General features: G+C 49.3%; 2 protein-coding genes across 3 annotated transcripts; one reads left to right on the top strand and one right to left on the bottom strand.

The window, feature by feature from the left end:
* Window positions 1–2,711, top strand: CCER2 (coiled-coil glutamate rich protein 2). Its single transcript, XM_090259414.1, is given in 6 exon segments — window positions 1–231; window positions 488–528; window positions 678–765; window positions 1,176–1,696; window positions 2,366–2,431; window positions 2,433–2,711. Coding segments are annotated over 6 exon segments (795 nt in total). The 5' UTR covers window positions 1–182; the 3' UTR covers window positions 2,463–2,711.
* An 87-nt stretch (window positions 2,712–2,798) lies between these two features.
* On the bottom strand, window positions 2,799–12,182 carry NFKBIB (NFKB inhibitor beta). 2 transcript variants are annotated; one of them, XM_090259412.1, is made up of 6 exons: window positions 11,911–12,182; window positions 5,469–5,574; window positions 5,057–5,387; window positions 4,023–4,111; window positions 3,668–3,934; window positions 2,799–2,948 (listed from the first exon to the last, which is right to left on the bottom strand). In XM_090259412.1, exons 1-6 carry the CDS (start codon window positions 12,087–12,089, stop codon window positions 2,853–2,855), a joined length of 1,068 nt encoding a protein of 355 aa, XP_090115538.1. In that variant the 5' UTR covers window positions 12,090–12,182; the 3' UTR covers window positions 2,799–2,852. The 2 variants fall into 2 exon arrangements, with proteins under 2 accessions (XP_090115538.1, XP_090115539.1); XM_090259413.1 differs by having other exon boundaries at window positions 5,057–5,180.
* Between the last annotated feature and the right edge of the window lie 112 nt (window positions 12,183–12,294).

Raw genomic sequence — 12,294 nt, 5'->3', positions numbered from 1 at the left:
TGGGTCCCCATGAATAATTGAGGGTCTCAGGCAGGTTGGCGCCCCGCAGCTGTTGTCCAGCCACGGGCGGGGAGGGGTGGTGGTGACGTAACTTCCTCCCTTGCCGGGGGCCAGGGGCCCGGGCTAAAAGGTGGTGCCGCCTGGTCTGCACAGCGCTAGGACTCTGGTCGGGAAGCACCACCATGCCGCGCTGCGGGCCCTCCGTGCTGCTGGCGCTGCTGCTGGGGGCGTGTGAGTACCAGAAACTGGGAAGGGGGCACCTCGGCGGGTGGCGGTCTGGGGAGCAGGGACTCGAGTGATGAGCCGGGACAGTGCACCTGGCGGGGTTGTGTGAGAGACTTCATGGGCCGAGTTTCCCGATGAAGACAGTGCATCTGACAGGTGGGCTGGGGAGGGGACTGGATACCAGGACGCCCTTGGAGGCTGGATCAGCACCGGGGACAGCGCCGAGGGTCTTGAGTCCAGGTCCCACCTCCTTCCTCCACAGCCTCTGCTGCTCCCTTGGCCCCGAGACCCTCCAAGGAGGAGGTAAGGAGTGCGGACCCCTTGCCCTGTCTCATCTCCCTGGGGCCCTGGCCCTCCCTGGCCAGCCTCCTCCATGATCATCTCCCCTCCAACTGCTCTCTTTACCCCCATCTGCCCTACCCTCAACTTCCCCTCTGACCCTTCACCCCCAGCTGACCCGCTGTCTGGCAGAGGTGGTCACAGAAGTGCTGACACTGGGGCAGGCCCAGCGAGGCCCCTGCACAGCTCTCCTCCAGAGAGGTAAGGGGGCCCAGGCTCTAGTTCCTCTGGGAGCTCCCACCCCACTTGGGTTCTGCCCCAGATTGCCTGGAGGGTGTCCTCTTATCCCCAACCCTCCCTGCCTCCTCCACTCACCTCGCACTCCAATGCCTCTTCCTTCTCTTCCTGTTTGGGCTCAACTTCTGGCTGGTGGAGGTGCTGGTGCAGCATGTTCTCATGCCTCTCTCTTCTCCCAGCAGGCCCAGCCTGGTCCCAGCCCACCCTTGGGACTCCCTACGGAAGTCCAGGAGCAGGGCAAACAATGTCCCCAGCACCTGACTCACCTCTCCCAGTTCCAGGCAGTCCCCCTGTGGGGCCTTGGGTGGGCCTCAGAACTCCTCCTGATATTTCCCACCTGGCTGCACAAAGAGCATCCTTTCTCTTTCCACCAGGGACGTGTGAGACAGACCCCGACGGCTGTGTACCCACTGAGGAGAAAGGCCTGCTGGTTGGAGATTTCAAGAAGCAGGAGGCTGGGAAGATGAGGTCCATCCAGGACATGAGAGATGAGGAAAAGGAGGCGGAAGCAGAGAGAATCCACAAGTCAGAAGTGCAAGAACAGAAAATCCGTGAGGAGCTCCACAGCCAGCTCCACCAGGAGGACAACCAGGAGGAGGAGGAGGAGGAAAACAAGAGGGGGCCCGTGGAGACCTTTGAGGGCCTGTGGAAGCAGCGGCTAGGCGATGGAGGAGGCCCCCAGAAGCGGGTGGCAGAGCAGGCCAATGATGAGGGGACAGCCCAGTTCGAGACTGAGAAGGGCGTGCAGGTGCTGGACGAGGGCCACAGCCCGTGGAAGGGGGCAGAGGGCCGGGGAAGAGGGGGTCACGAGGACTCGCTGCACCACCACCACCGCCACCGCCAGCCAGAGACTGAGCCCACGCAGGAGGAAAAGGAAGAGGCTTCGGAGAGGGCGGTGAGTGCAGGAGGCAATGGGGAGCAGGGTGGAGCAAACGTCAGCCAAGTTCCTACCAACAGCTACCAGTGTTGGGCCATAAACTGCAAGACCTACCATGAATGGGTCACGGTGACCAGGACTGACACCAGGACTAGACAGGAACATCCAAGCAGGGCCTCTACTTGACTAAGATGGCTTCCATTCTAATTTCAGTAACCCGGATGGCCACCATTTGTGCACAGAAGCGTCTGAATTAGCCACCATTGCTAGTCCCTAATGACCAAATTGGCCACATAAGTAGGCTGCTGTGCCTGGTTTACTGAACTAACTATAGATGAATACTATTGCTGGGTCACAAAAGTAAGATGTCACCATGATTGGTGGCAGTAACCAAAATGGCTATCACCTCCCAAATGGGTCCTGGCACCCAAGTTGGGCACCTTTGCTAGTCCCGTGTCTGCTGCTGTTGGCTATGGCAGTCACCATAGACCTCAACACTGGTCATGCTGGCCAACATTCCTCTTACAGGGCTGTGGCAACCACTGTGGTCACTGTCACAGCCCAGGATGACCAGGATGACCACTGCTGGCTGCCACTATGCGAGCAGACATGGCCCACATCCATGGGCGACCACAGAGGTGACCTGCCTCTCATGCGTGCTGACCACCCCCTTTCTGATCCCACCAGGAGCAGGCTGTGCAGCGGCTGGAACACATGAGAGAGGAGCTGAAGAAGGCTGCGGAGGTGCTGGGGGCTGGGGGAGGAGCTCCAGAGGGAGGGCTGACTCCTGACCTCATGTCCTTCTTCCTGACACATGCTACGGCTTAGGACTGCTGACCAGCAAAGCCCCCACCCCCTCTGGTGCCCCGCTGCACTCCCCCGCCTGCAGGGGTGGGAGGAGGGTGTGCCTTGGAATCGGGCCTGAGTGGCCAAGTCTGCGCTGGGTAGAGGCTGTGCTCAGACTGACTCAGGAAACTCCGCGCCCACAAAACCCTCTCAGCCCCCCTGAGTGAATAAAGCACAAAGAAAACCACCAGGGCTTACCGTGTAGCACTCGGGTTTGGAGGGGTGGGGCCCAGGAGTAAACTGGGAGACTGGGAAGGCAACGGTCAGTCTAGTCTCTGGTTGTCAGAATTGGGATTTTATTAAATTGGAAATTCTATTAATAACTAAGTCAGATGGGGTCATCTGGGAGAGGTTTGGAGGCATGGGCAGAAGGTATCCGGTTTGGGGTCCGGCCACTGTGGACCACGATGTCGTCATATTCATCCTGGGAGCAGAAGAGGCCAAACAGAGGGGCTCAGGTGGCTGCCACCTTGCCTGCTGCCCAGTTTCTCCCACCCACCCTAAAAATTGGTTCTTGTCTTGAAACCTGACTTTCTCTGCTTGTAGTTCAACTTCCCGGCTCCTGGGTCTCCACCCACCATTTTCAAGGTCCGCTGTGTTCTCCCACTGCTACTGCTGGGCTCTCACCCCACCGCTTCTCCAGTTCTTCAGCAGCTACAGCCACTGAGGTCTCCCTCCTCTACCCCTTCCCTCTGCCTTTACCCGAATTCCTCAGTCCTCCCATTCAACATCATCCCCTGCCCAAAGCAGCTGCCTGGCTTCTCCAAAGAAACATCCTCACCACTGGCTAAGGACTCTCCCACTGCTGCCAAGGTCCGAATCACTGCTGCCCAAAGTCCTCTTCCCACAGCCTGAGCACTGCCCACTGCTGCCTAGTTACCAGTCACTACAACCGAGGGCCTTTCTCCACCTCGGCCTGAGTTCTCCCTCTGCCATTGCTTTACTTTCTCAACCCCCACAGCCCGAGTTCTCCCTGCACCCCCCGCCCCCACCATCCAGGTCACTTGCACTGCTGCCCGAGTTCTCTAATCGCGGCAGCCCAAGGTCAGTCTCAATGTACTGCCTATTTCTCCCGTCCCTCTTCCACCTGCCCAACCACCCTGAGCCCCAAGCTGGGCTGCCCAGTCTTTCCTCCTGACTCACGCCCTCATCCCCACTGTCGCTGTCGCTGTCGCTACTGCTGCTGCAGGGGCCAGGCTTGTCGTTTTCATCCTCAGGTTTAGGGGCACCATGCGCACGGAGGAGGCGGGCGAGGATGGGGTCAGGTCGGAGCATGGCACTGCCCAGGGGGGTGCGGCCACCGTACATGCGGGCAGCAGGGTCAGCGCCTGCCTTCAGGAGAAACTCCAGCACATCGGCTGCTTGGGCTTCCACTGCCAAGTGCAGGGGGCTCCGGCCACATGTGGGCTCCTGCAGGGCGTAGCAGAGGTCAGAGGAAGCCTTGTCCCACTCTGGGGACAACCCCATCCTGCCACACCTTCTCTCTAGGGAGGCTCACCGGTTTGTTGAGGTCAGCTCCGGCCTCCTGGAGTTGTCGGACCATCTCTACGTCTTTGTGGATGACAGCCACATGGAGTGGAGTGTGGCCTAGGGACAGAGTGACTGATGTCAGATGATGAGGGTGAGGGGCCTGGGCACCCAATGCCACAATCTCAAGGGAGGGCTTTGTGGCCTGAGGGTGACCAAGTTTGGGGTTTGGCTCCTAAATTCCTGGGTATGTCAAACAGCCACCTGCAGTGCAAATGCCTAAGTCTGGAACTGGACTGGAACTGGCTGGTGGTTCCAGTGTCTGGGCTGTGGGATGTCTGGGGCCTAAAGGCTAAAGAGCCTGGAGCTACGAACAGGAGGCCTAAATCTTGGGGCCAGGAGACCTGAGTCTCTGGTCTTACTTCACAAAGAACCTGGGACCTAAATTCCTGGGTCTTGAGTGGTTGAAGGGCCTATGAGCTGGGAAGGCTGGGGTAGGCCCTGGACACTGACTGGGTCCTGGATGATCTCAGTCTCCTTTTGAAGGGGCCTGGTCCCAGGTAGTTGGGCTTAGAGATGGGAGAGCTGAGACTCAGACTGAGGCTGAGGCCTTGGGTAGACGGTCTTTTTTCCCATGAGGACTGGCTGAAGAGGGCGGTCCCTAAACATCAATGTCAACCTCTGGGAACCTGGGCTGCCAGAATTTCACAGAGGGCCTGGGCCTTCAGTTCCATCATCCTGGGTAGGCTGGGACCTATGCCTGGGGGCAGGGGGCTGTCCAGGATGAGTTGTTCCTTCCAGCTACGGAGACTGGTTCCAGCACCCGGATTTGGCCTAGTAGCTCTGGCCTATGGGTTACAAGTGATCTGGAGCCTTTAGGTGGGGGTCATGAGTCCCACGTGGCCAGTTTTCAATAATCTGGGGCCTGAGCAGGTGTCTTTGGTCCCAATGCCTGGGTCACTGAAGCCTCAGTATTATTTCCCAAGGGGCTGGGTGCTGAGTTAGGAGAGCTGAGCCCAGAGCCAGGTGCCATCATCTGGCCTTTCTCAGTGACTAGACCCTCACCATCATAGTTTTCAGCCTCCAGCTGCAGCTTCCAGTCCTCACTCTCATCCTCTTCCTTCTCCAAGTTGGGTTCAGGGTTCAAGGCAACAGGGGTATGGTCGGTGTCAGGGGTGTGGTCCAGGTCCTGAGTGAGGTAGGTGTTGGGGGCGTCCCTGAGGCGCTGCAGACGGGGCTGGAGCAGCACTCGAGCACAGGCGTGTGCCCCCACACGGCAGGCCAGGTGCAGAGCTGTGTGGCCCCCACGCTCTGCCACGTGCAACCCAGAGCCCGCTGTATACAACTTCTCCACTGTGGATGCCTCCCCCAGGATGGCTGCCAGGTGCAGGGCTGTCTGCAGAAGCAGAGTACAGGGGTTAGGGGTCGCACTGAGAACCCTGGCCCCAAGCTTTACACTGTCCTCCAGTGGGCTCACCTGGCCCAGGTCATTCTGCAGGTCCAGGTACTCAGTGCCAGCCGCATAGCCCAGGAGGAAATCCAGGAAGGGCTCATGCTGATGAATCACTGCCAAGTGCAGTGCCCTGAGGACAAGGACAAGGATCAGAAGGCAAAGGTCAAGTACTCTTGCATTTTACTCATTCAATAAACATGGAGTGCCCACTGTGTGCTAGCCATTGTGACCACAGTTCTGAACCGGTTGTCAGGAATCTGACAGGCTTAGGTCACAGTTAATTTGGAAAATTTGTTTAATCAATGTTCATTAAGTAGGACTTTACCGCCCCTCAAACATGGACTAGATTTCCCTGCTATCTGAATCAACCAACAAATCAGACAAAATGTAGTATACAAACAAGTTTCTTTCTTCCTCCCTCCTTAAAAACAACAGTTTTCAAGATACTGGATGTTATGCAATGAATGACAGCAAGAGGAAACAAATGAGGCGAACCCTTCAACTGACTACCACAGCTGCCTGTCTTGGGTTTCCGTGCCACAGTGAAGGGAGTTGCCTGTGGTGAGGAAAAGCCAAGTCTGGGGGATAGCCAGGCGCCCAGAGTCAGAGGAGAGAGAACCCAAGAGGAGAGCTGTACAGGGAGACTCCTGACATCTACTGTTCGGGAGGATACTAATCAGGGCCTAGGCACGAGAAAACTACTCCAGTCTGAGGAAATATCATCTAAAAGGATTAGAGAAATATGCCCATTGCTCACAAGAGACTGGGAATAGCACCTGTTCCCACCAGCCGGACTAGGAAAAACCCATCATTCATAGGACATTGAGTAGAATACTCCAGAAAGTCTTACTTCAGTAGTGGCAAATAATGAGCACTAGGTGGAACACTGTTAAGGACCTACCTAACAAATCATAAAAGCAAAATCCAAAAGGATCAAACTACTTACAAGTAATTTAACTGAATCCCAAAACAATACTCAATATTTATAGGACCACAAACTAACCACAATGTCTGACACCTGATCAAAGATTATCAGGCATGCAAAGATGCAGGAATACATGATACATAATTAGAATAATCAACTGACTGAAGTTGATCCAGAAATGATTCAGATGTTAGAATTAGCAAACAAGAATATTAACAGTGCATTATAACTATATCTCACACATTCCAGAAGTTGAGACATGGATGATAAAAGAAAGACTCCAGCCCTGGCCAGGTGGCTCAGTTGGTTGGAGCATCGTCCTGTACACCAAAAGGCTGCAGGTTCGATCCCTGGTTGGGGCATGTGAGAAAGGCAATGGATCAATGTTTCTCTCTCACATCAGTGTTTCTCACTCTCTCTTCCCCCTCCCCCTTCTTCTCTTTCTAAAATCAGTAAAGACATTTCTGTTCAACATGGCAGCATAGGTAAATACAGCTCACCTCCTTGCACAATCACATCAAAATAACTAAAATGTAGAACAACCATCACTCAGAACTATTAGAAAGTGAGTTGAATGGAAGTCTGACAACTATGCAATTAAAGAAACCGCATCCATCCAGACTGGCAGGCGGGGCAGAGACAGGGAACTGGAAGGTCCCACATCCGTGGGTGGGGAATAAAAATTTGGGAGGGATATCTCAGGAGCAAGGAGTCCCAGCCTTGCAGCAGGTAGCTACAGAATAGCCATGGGGATATAAAGTACAATAGGAAATGGAGTAGCCAAAGAACTTATGCGCATGACCCACAGACATGAACAAAGGGGTGGGGATTGCCTGAGGGAGTGGTGGGTGCTGGGTGGAGAGGGCAAGGGGTTTAAATTGGGACAACTATAATAGCATAATAAAAAATATATAATTACAAAAATAAAATAAAATCAATAGTAACATATCCTTGGATGAGGATTAAAAACAAAAAACAAAAGTTTTTTTTAAGAGAAAGAGAAAGAAAGACTCAAATAGAACTAGAGATAAAAACTATAGCATCTGAAATGAAAAATACACTGGATTATATTAACAGATTACACATTGCAGAAGAAAGACTGACGAATTGGAAGATTTCACAACAGAAATTTTCCAGAACAAAACACAAAAAGCGTATTTAAAAATGAAAGAACATCAGTGAGCTGTGGGACAACATTCCTAAAGGGGGAGGTGGATAACATATACATACCTGAAGAAATAATACACAGAAAATTCTCCAAACTTACTGAAAACTCTAAACTTACAGAGCTAAGAAGGTGAATGACTCCCAAGAACAAGAAGTATGAAGTAAACTACACCAAGAAACACCGTGAAAAAAACCTGTTCAAAACCAGTGATAAAAGACCAAAATCTTACAGTCAGAGAAAAAATACCTTAAATACTGAGGACTAGAAATAAGGGATGATAGCAGATTTCACCCAGCGAATAATGCAAAAAAACACAATGGAGCAATATCTTCACCATACTCAAAGACAATGACTGCCCAACCAGAATTCTTTAACCCAGCAAAAATAGCTTTCAAAAATGAATACAAAATACAGATGTTTTCAGATACACAAAAGCTGAAGGAATTCGTCACCAGCAGACCCACACCACAAGAAATGTTGGAGGAAACCTGTAAGCAAAAGGAAAATGATATCAAATGGGATATGTATAAGGGCTTAGAGACCACCATCTTGCCCACTCCTACCTGATGTACTGGGACTTGGAGGACCTGAGCCACAACCTGCACTGAAACAAAGAGGGTTACACACCCATTGCCCCTTCCCCTCTCCCTTAATCATTTTCCAGAAACAAAGACCATAAATCTCCTGGCAGCCATCCCTAATCAGAGGACATTGTTGTTTCAAAACACCTATACCCTGGACTTCGGAAACAGACCAGCAGGGTGACTCACCCACCCTGGGGTCTACTCCACACCCTTAAAAATCCCTCTACCCCTTCCCTTGGAGCTGCAGTCTATTCAGACTCAGCCCGCCTGATCAATGTCTTCTTCTAAAAAAAGCCCTTAATTGGATTTTTGTGGCTTAAGGTCCTCTCTTAGCCACCTCAGCTACCTAACAATATGGCTCTATACAAAGGAGTAAAGAACAATGAAAACAGTAATGCTGTGGGTCAACAGAGAAGCTTTTTAAAAATTATGTAAGCCTCTTTTCAAGATAATTTTTATATATAACTAACTGTTGAAGCAAAAATAATGCCATTGTATGGTGGAGTTTATAACACATATGGGAGCAAAATGTATGACCATGAGAGCATAAAGGCCAGGAGGGGACAAATGGAAATACACTAGCTAAGGGTCTTTTACTCCGTGAGAAGTGGCACACTATCACTCAAAGGTTAAATCTGTACACTATAAACTCTCAAGCAGGGATCTGCAAACATGTTCTATAAAGGGCCAGGTAAATATTTTAGGGTTTGTGAATCATGTGCTCTCTTTCACCTACTCTGCTCTGCTGCGGTGAAGCCAAAGCTGCCACTGGCAATATAAAAATGGATGAGTGGGGTTGAATTCCAACAGAACTTTATTTATGGAGCCTGAAATTGGAATTTCACATGATTTTCACTGGTAACAAAATATTGTTCCTTTTATTTTTTTCAACCATTTAAAAATGTAAAAGCCATTCTTAGCTCACAGCCACACAAAGTAGGTAGCTGGTGGGATTCTTCCTGGAGGCCAGAGTCTGCCAGCCCTGTCTTTCAGAGCGACCTCTAAAATAACAAAACAAAGAGTTAAGGCTAGTAAGCCAACAAAGAAATACAATGGAACAAAATGTACTAGTTCCAAAAGAAGAAAGATAAAGAGGAACAGAGAAACAAAGAAGAGATAGGTATAAAACTAATAAAAATATAATAAACATAACCACATCAATAATTAAAAGTCTCAACACTCTAATTAAAAAACAGACGTTGTCACATTGACTAAAAAAGCAAAATCCAGCTATATTCTGCCTATAAGAAACCCTTTAAATATAAATATTTAAAAATAGATTAAGCCCTGGCCAGTGTGGCTCAGTGGACTGAGTGCCAGCTTGCAAACTGAAAGGTCTCCAGTTCTATACCCGGTCAGGGCATGTGTCTGGGTTGTAGTTGTGGGCATGCAAGAGGCAACTGGTTGATGTATATCTCTTGCACATTGCTGTTTCTCTCCTTCTCTTTCTCCCTCCATTCCCCTCTCTCTAAAAGTAAATAAATAAAATATTTTTTTTAAATATATATGTTTTTATTTTTAGAGACAGGGGAAGGGAGGGAGAAAAAGAGGAAGAGGAACCTCAATGTGTGGTTGCTTCTAGCATGCCCCCATCTGGGGACCTGGCTCACAACCGAGGCATGTGCCCTGACTGGGAATTGAACCAGTGACCCTTTGGTTGTCAGACCAATGCTCAATCCACTGAGCCACACCAGACAGGGCAATAAATAAAGCCTTTTAAAAAAAAGGTTAAAAATAAAAGGATGGAATAAGGTGTATCATGCTTACACTAGTCAGCCAAAAGAAAGCAGGACTCGAGTATTTTAATATCAAAGTAGATCTCAGAGCGAAGAATATTACCAGGGATAAAGAAGGTTATTTCATAATGAGAAAGTGGTCAATGAAGCAAGAGACATAATTCTAAATACCTGTGCCCCTAATAACAGTGTCCAATTACATGAAGCAACACCTGATAGACAAATCCATAACTCTTATTGGAGATTACAATATGTCTCTCTCAATAATTGATAGAACAAGAAGACAGAAATCATCAGCAAGAACATAGTGGAATGGAACACTATACTCAACAACAGCAGAATACATATTGTTTTCCAGTGCACACAATATTCTGGATCATAAAACAAGTCTTAATAAATTAAAAAGGATTCAAGTCATACAAAGTATGTCTCAGTCCACAACGAAATTAAATAAAAAATCAATAAAAGAAAGGTATCTGGAAAGTCTTCCAAATATCTGGAGACTAAATAACATACTTCTAAGTAATCCACCAACCAAAAAAGATATCAAGAGAAATTATAAAGTATATTGAATTGAATAAAAGTTAAAACACAACACATCAGAATTTGTGAGATACTGCTAAAGCTGCGCTTGAGGAAATTTATAGCACACAACACCTGCAATAGGGAAGAAACTTTAAGAGTTTCTTCAATGACCTCAGCTTCTACCTTAAAAACTAGAAGAAGAAAAATAAATTAAACCCACAGTAAGCAGAAGAAAGAAAATAATAAAAGTCAGAACACAGATCAATAAAACAGCCAAAAAAAAGAGAAAGAGAAAATTAATAAAACCAACTGGGTTCTTTGAGGTCAATGTTTACTGAGTGCCACCTATGGGTGAGGCACTGTTCAGTCACTGGGGATACAGCAGAAAATAACAAAAACCCCAGGTACAGTCCCTCACTTGGGCCTTTCCAACGTTGCTGTTTTTACCCTCTTACCCAGAATCCTCTTCCCAAATTACCTACCTGTTCCATTTTCCTGCTTGATTTTTCTCCAGAGAACTTACTGCCCACTGGTATAGCATTTTTCTTGTCTTTTATATTTTTGTCATTTTTCCGTCTTTCTTTTCTTTTCTCTTTTACTTGTGTCTTTCTGTGATCTTTGTCTTTCTTCCCTTCTTTTTTTCCCTTCCTTTCTCTTTTTCAATCCCTTCCTTTCTTCTTGTCTTTGTGTCTATACACCCCACTCTCTCAAATGTATACTCCACGGGGCATAAGTTTTTGTCTGTTTTCTTCACTTCCTTATCACCAGCACCTAAAACATCGCCTGAAACGTGGTGGTGTTTGATAAATATTTGCCTAACCAATGAATCCCTGCTATCATGGAGCTTACAAATTTTCTCTTTCTTTGAATGTGAGATGTGAAGATTAGTGCTCAGAAGGTGGGATCTTAGAGTGAAAGGCCAAGTGTCAATTTTGGACATCAAGGTCTAACGCTCATAAATCAGGAGCGAAAGATGAAAGACCATACACATTTTTGGAGATCAGAGGTCAGGAGGTACCTGCCTGAAGTACAGTTCTAATAAAGGTCTCAGGACGGGGGTCAGGAAGGTCAAGTCGAGTTTGGGGATTGATAGAAAAGCATGTGGAACTCTGAAAACAAATAAGGTCAGTCCTGACTGGTGTGGCTCAATGGACTGAGCGCCGGCCTGCGAACCAAAGGGTTGCGGGTTTGATCCTCAGTCAGGGCACATGCCTGGGCTGCGGGCCAGGTCCCCAGTTGGGGGTGTGTGAGAGGCAACCACACATTGATATTTCTCTCCCTCCCTTCCCCTCTCTCTAAAAGTAAATAAAATTAAAAAAAAAAAAAAGGAGGTCAGAAATAATTGGTTTAGGATCAAACTTGGTAGGTAATTGGTTTTATTAAATGTTAGTACTTGGGGGTTACAGGCGAGGAAGTCAAGCATCAGAAGTCAGATTAAAGGAGTGAGAGGTTGGGAAGCCGAGATAGGAGACTAGGAAATTATATGTCATATCCTAGGGCCCAGTTTGGCAGCCTAAGGTTCACTCACGTGTCCCCATCCTCAGTGACGTAACCGAAGACGAGGGGCGCCCACGACAGCCCCGGACCCAGCTCCGCGCCCAGTCCCGGTCCTCCGGGAGCCGCTGCATCTGGACCCAGAGAGCCCAGGCCACTGTCGCACCATTCGTCCGCATCTACAGTTTTCCCCAAGCACAGGACCCCGGCCATGGCCCCTGAAGCCTCAGGGGCCCCCAGCGGCTGCCCGCCTTTCGCTGGGCTTTGCCTGGAGCTCTGGAACTTCCGCCCTCCGGGGAATTCCCCAACACGCCCCCCTGATCCATCCAATCAGAATAGCCTAAATCTCTCACGCTCCGCCCCCGAGCCACACCATGGCCAATCAGAGTATGCATATGGACTACGGCGTTCTACCTGT

Source organism: Furipterus horrens, unplaced genomic scaffold, assembly GCF_987537825.1.
Source record: "Furipterus horrens unplaced genomic scaffold, mFurHor1.1.pri manual_scaffold_13, whole genome shotgun sequence".
NCBI classification, from domain to species: Eukaryota; Metazoa; Chordata; class Mammalia; order Chiroptera; family Furipteridae; genus Furipterus; species Furipterus horrens.
Note: the sequence above shows the minus strand (reverse complement) of the source record. Positions and strands in the feature narration are given on the sequence as shown.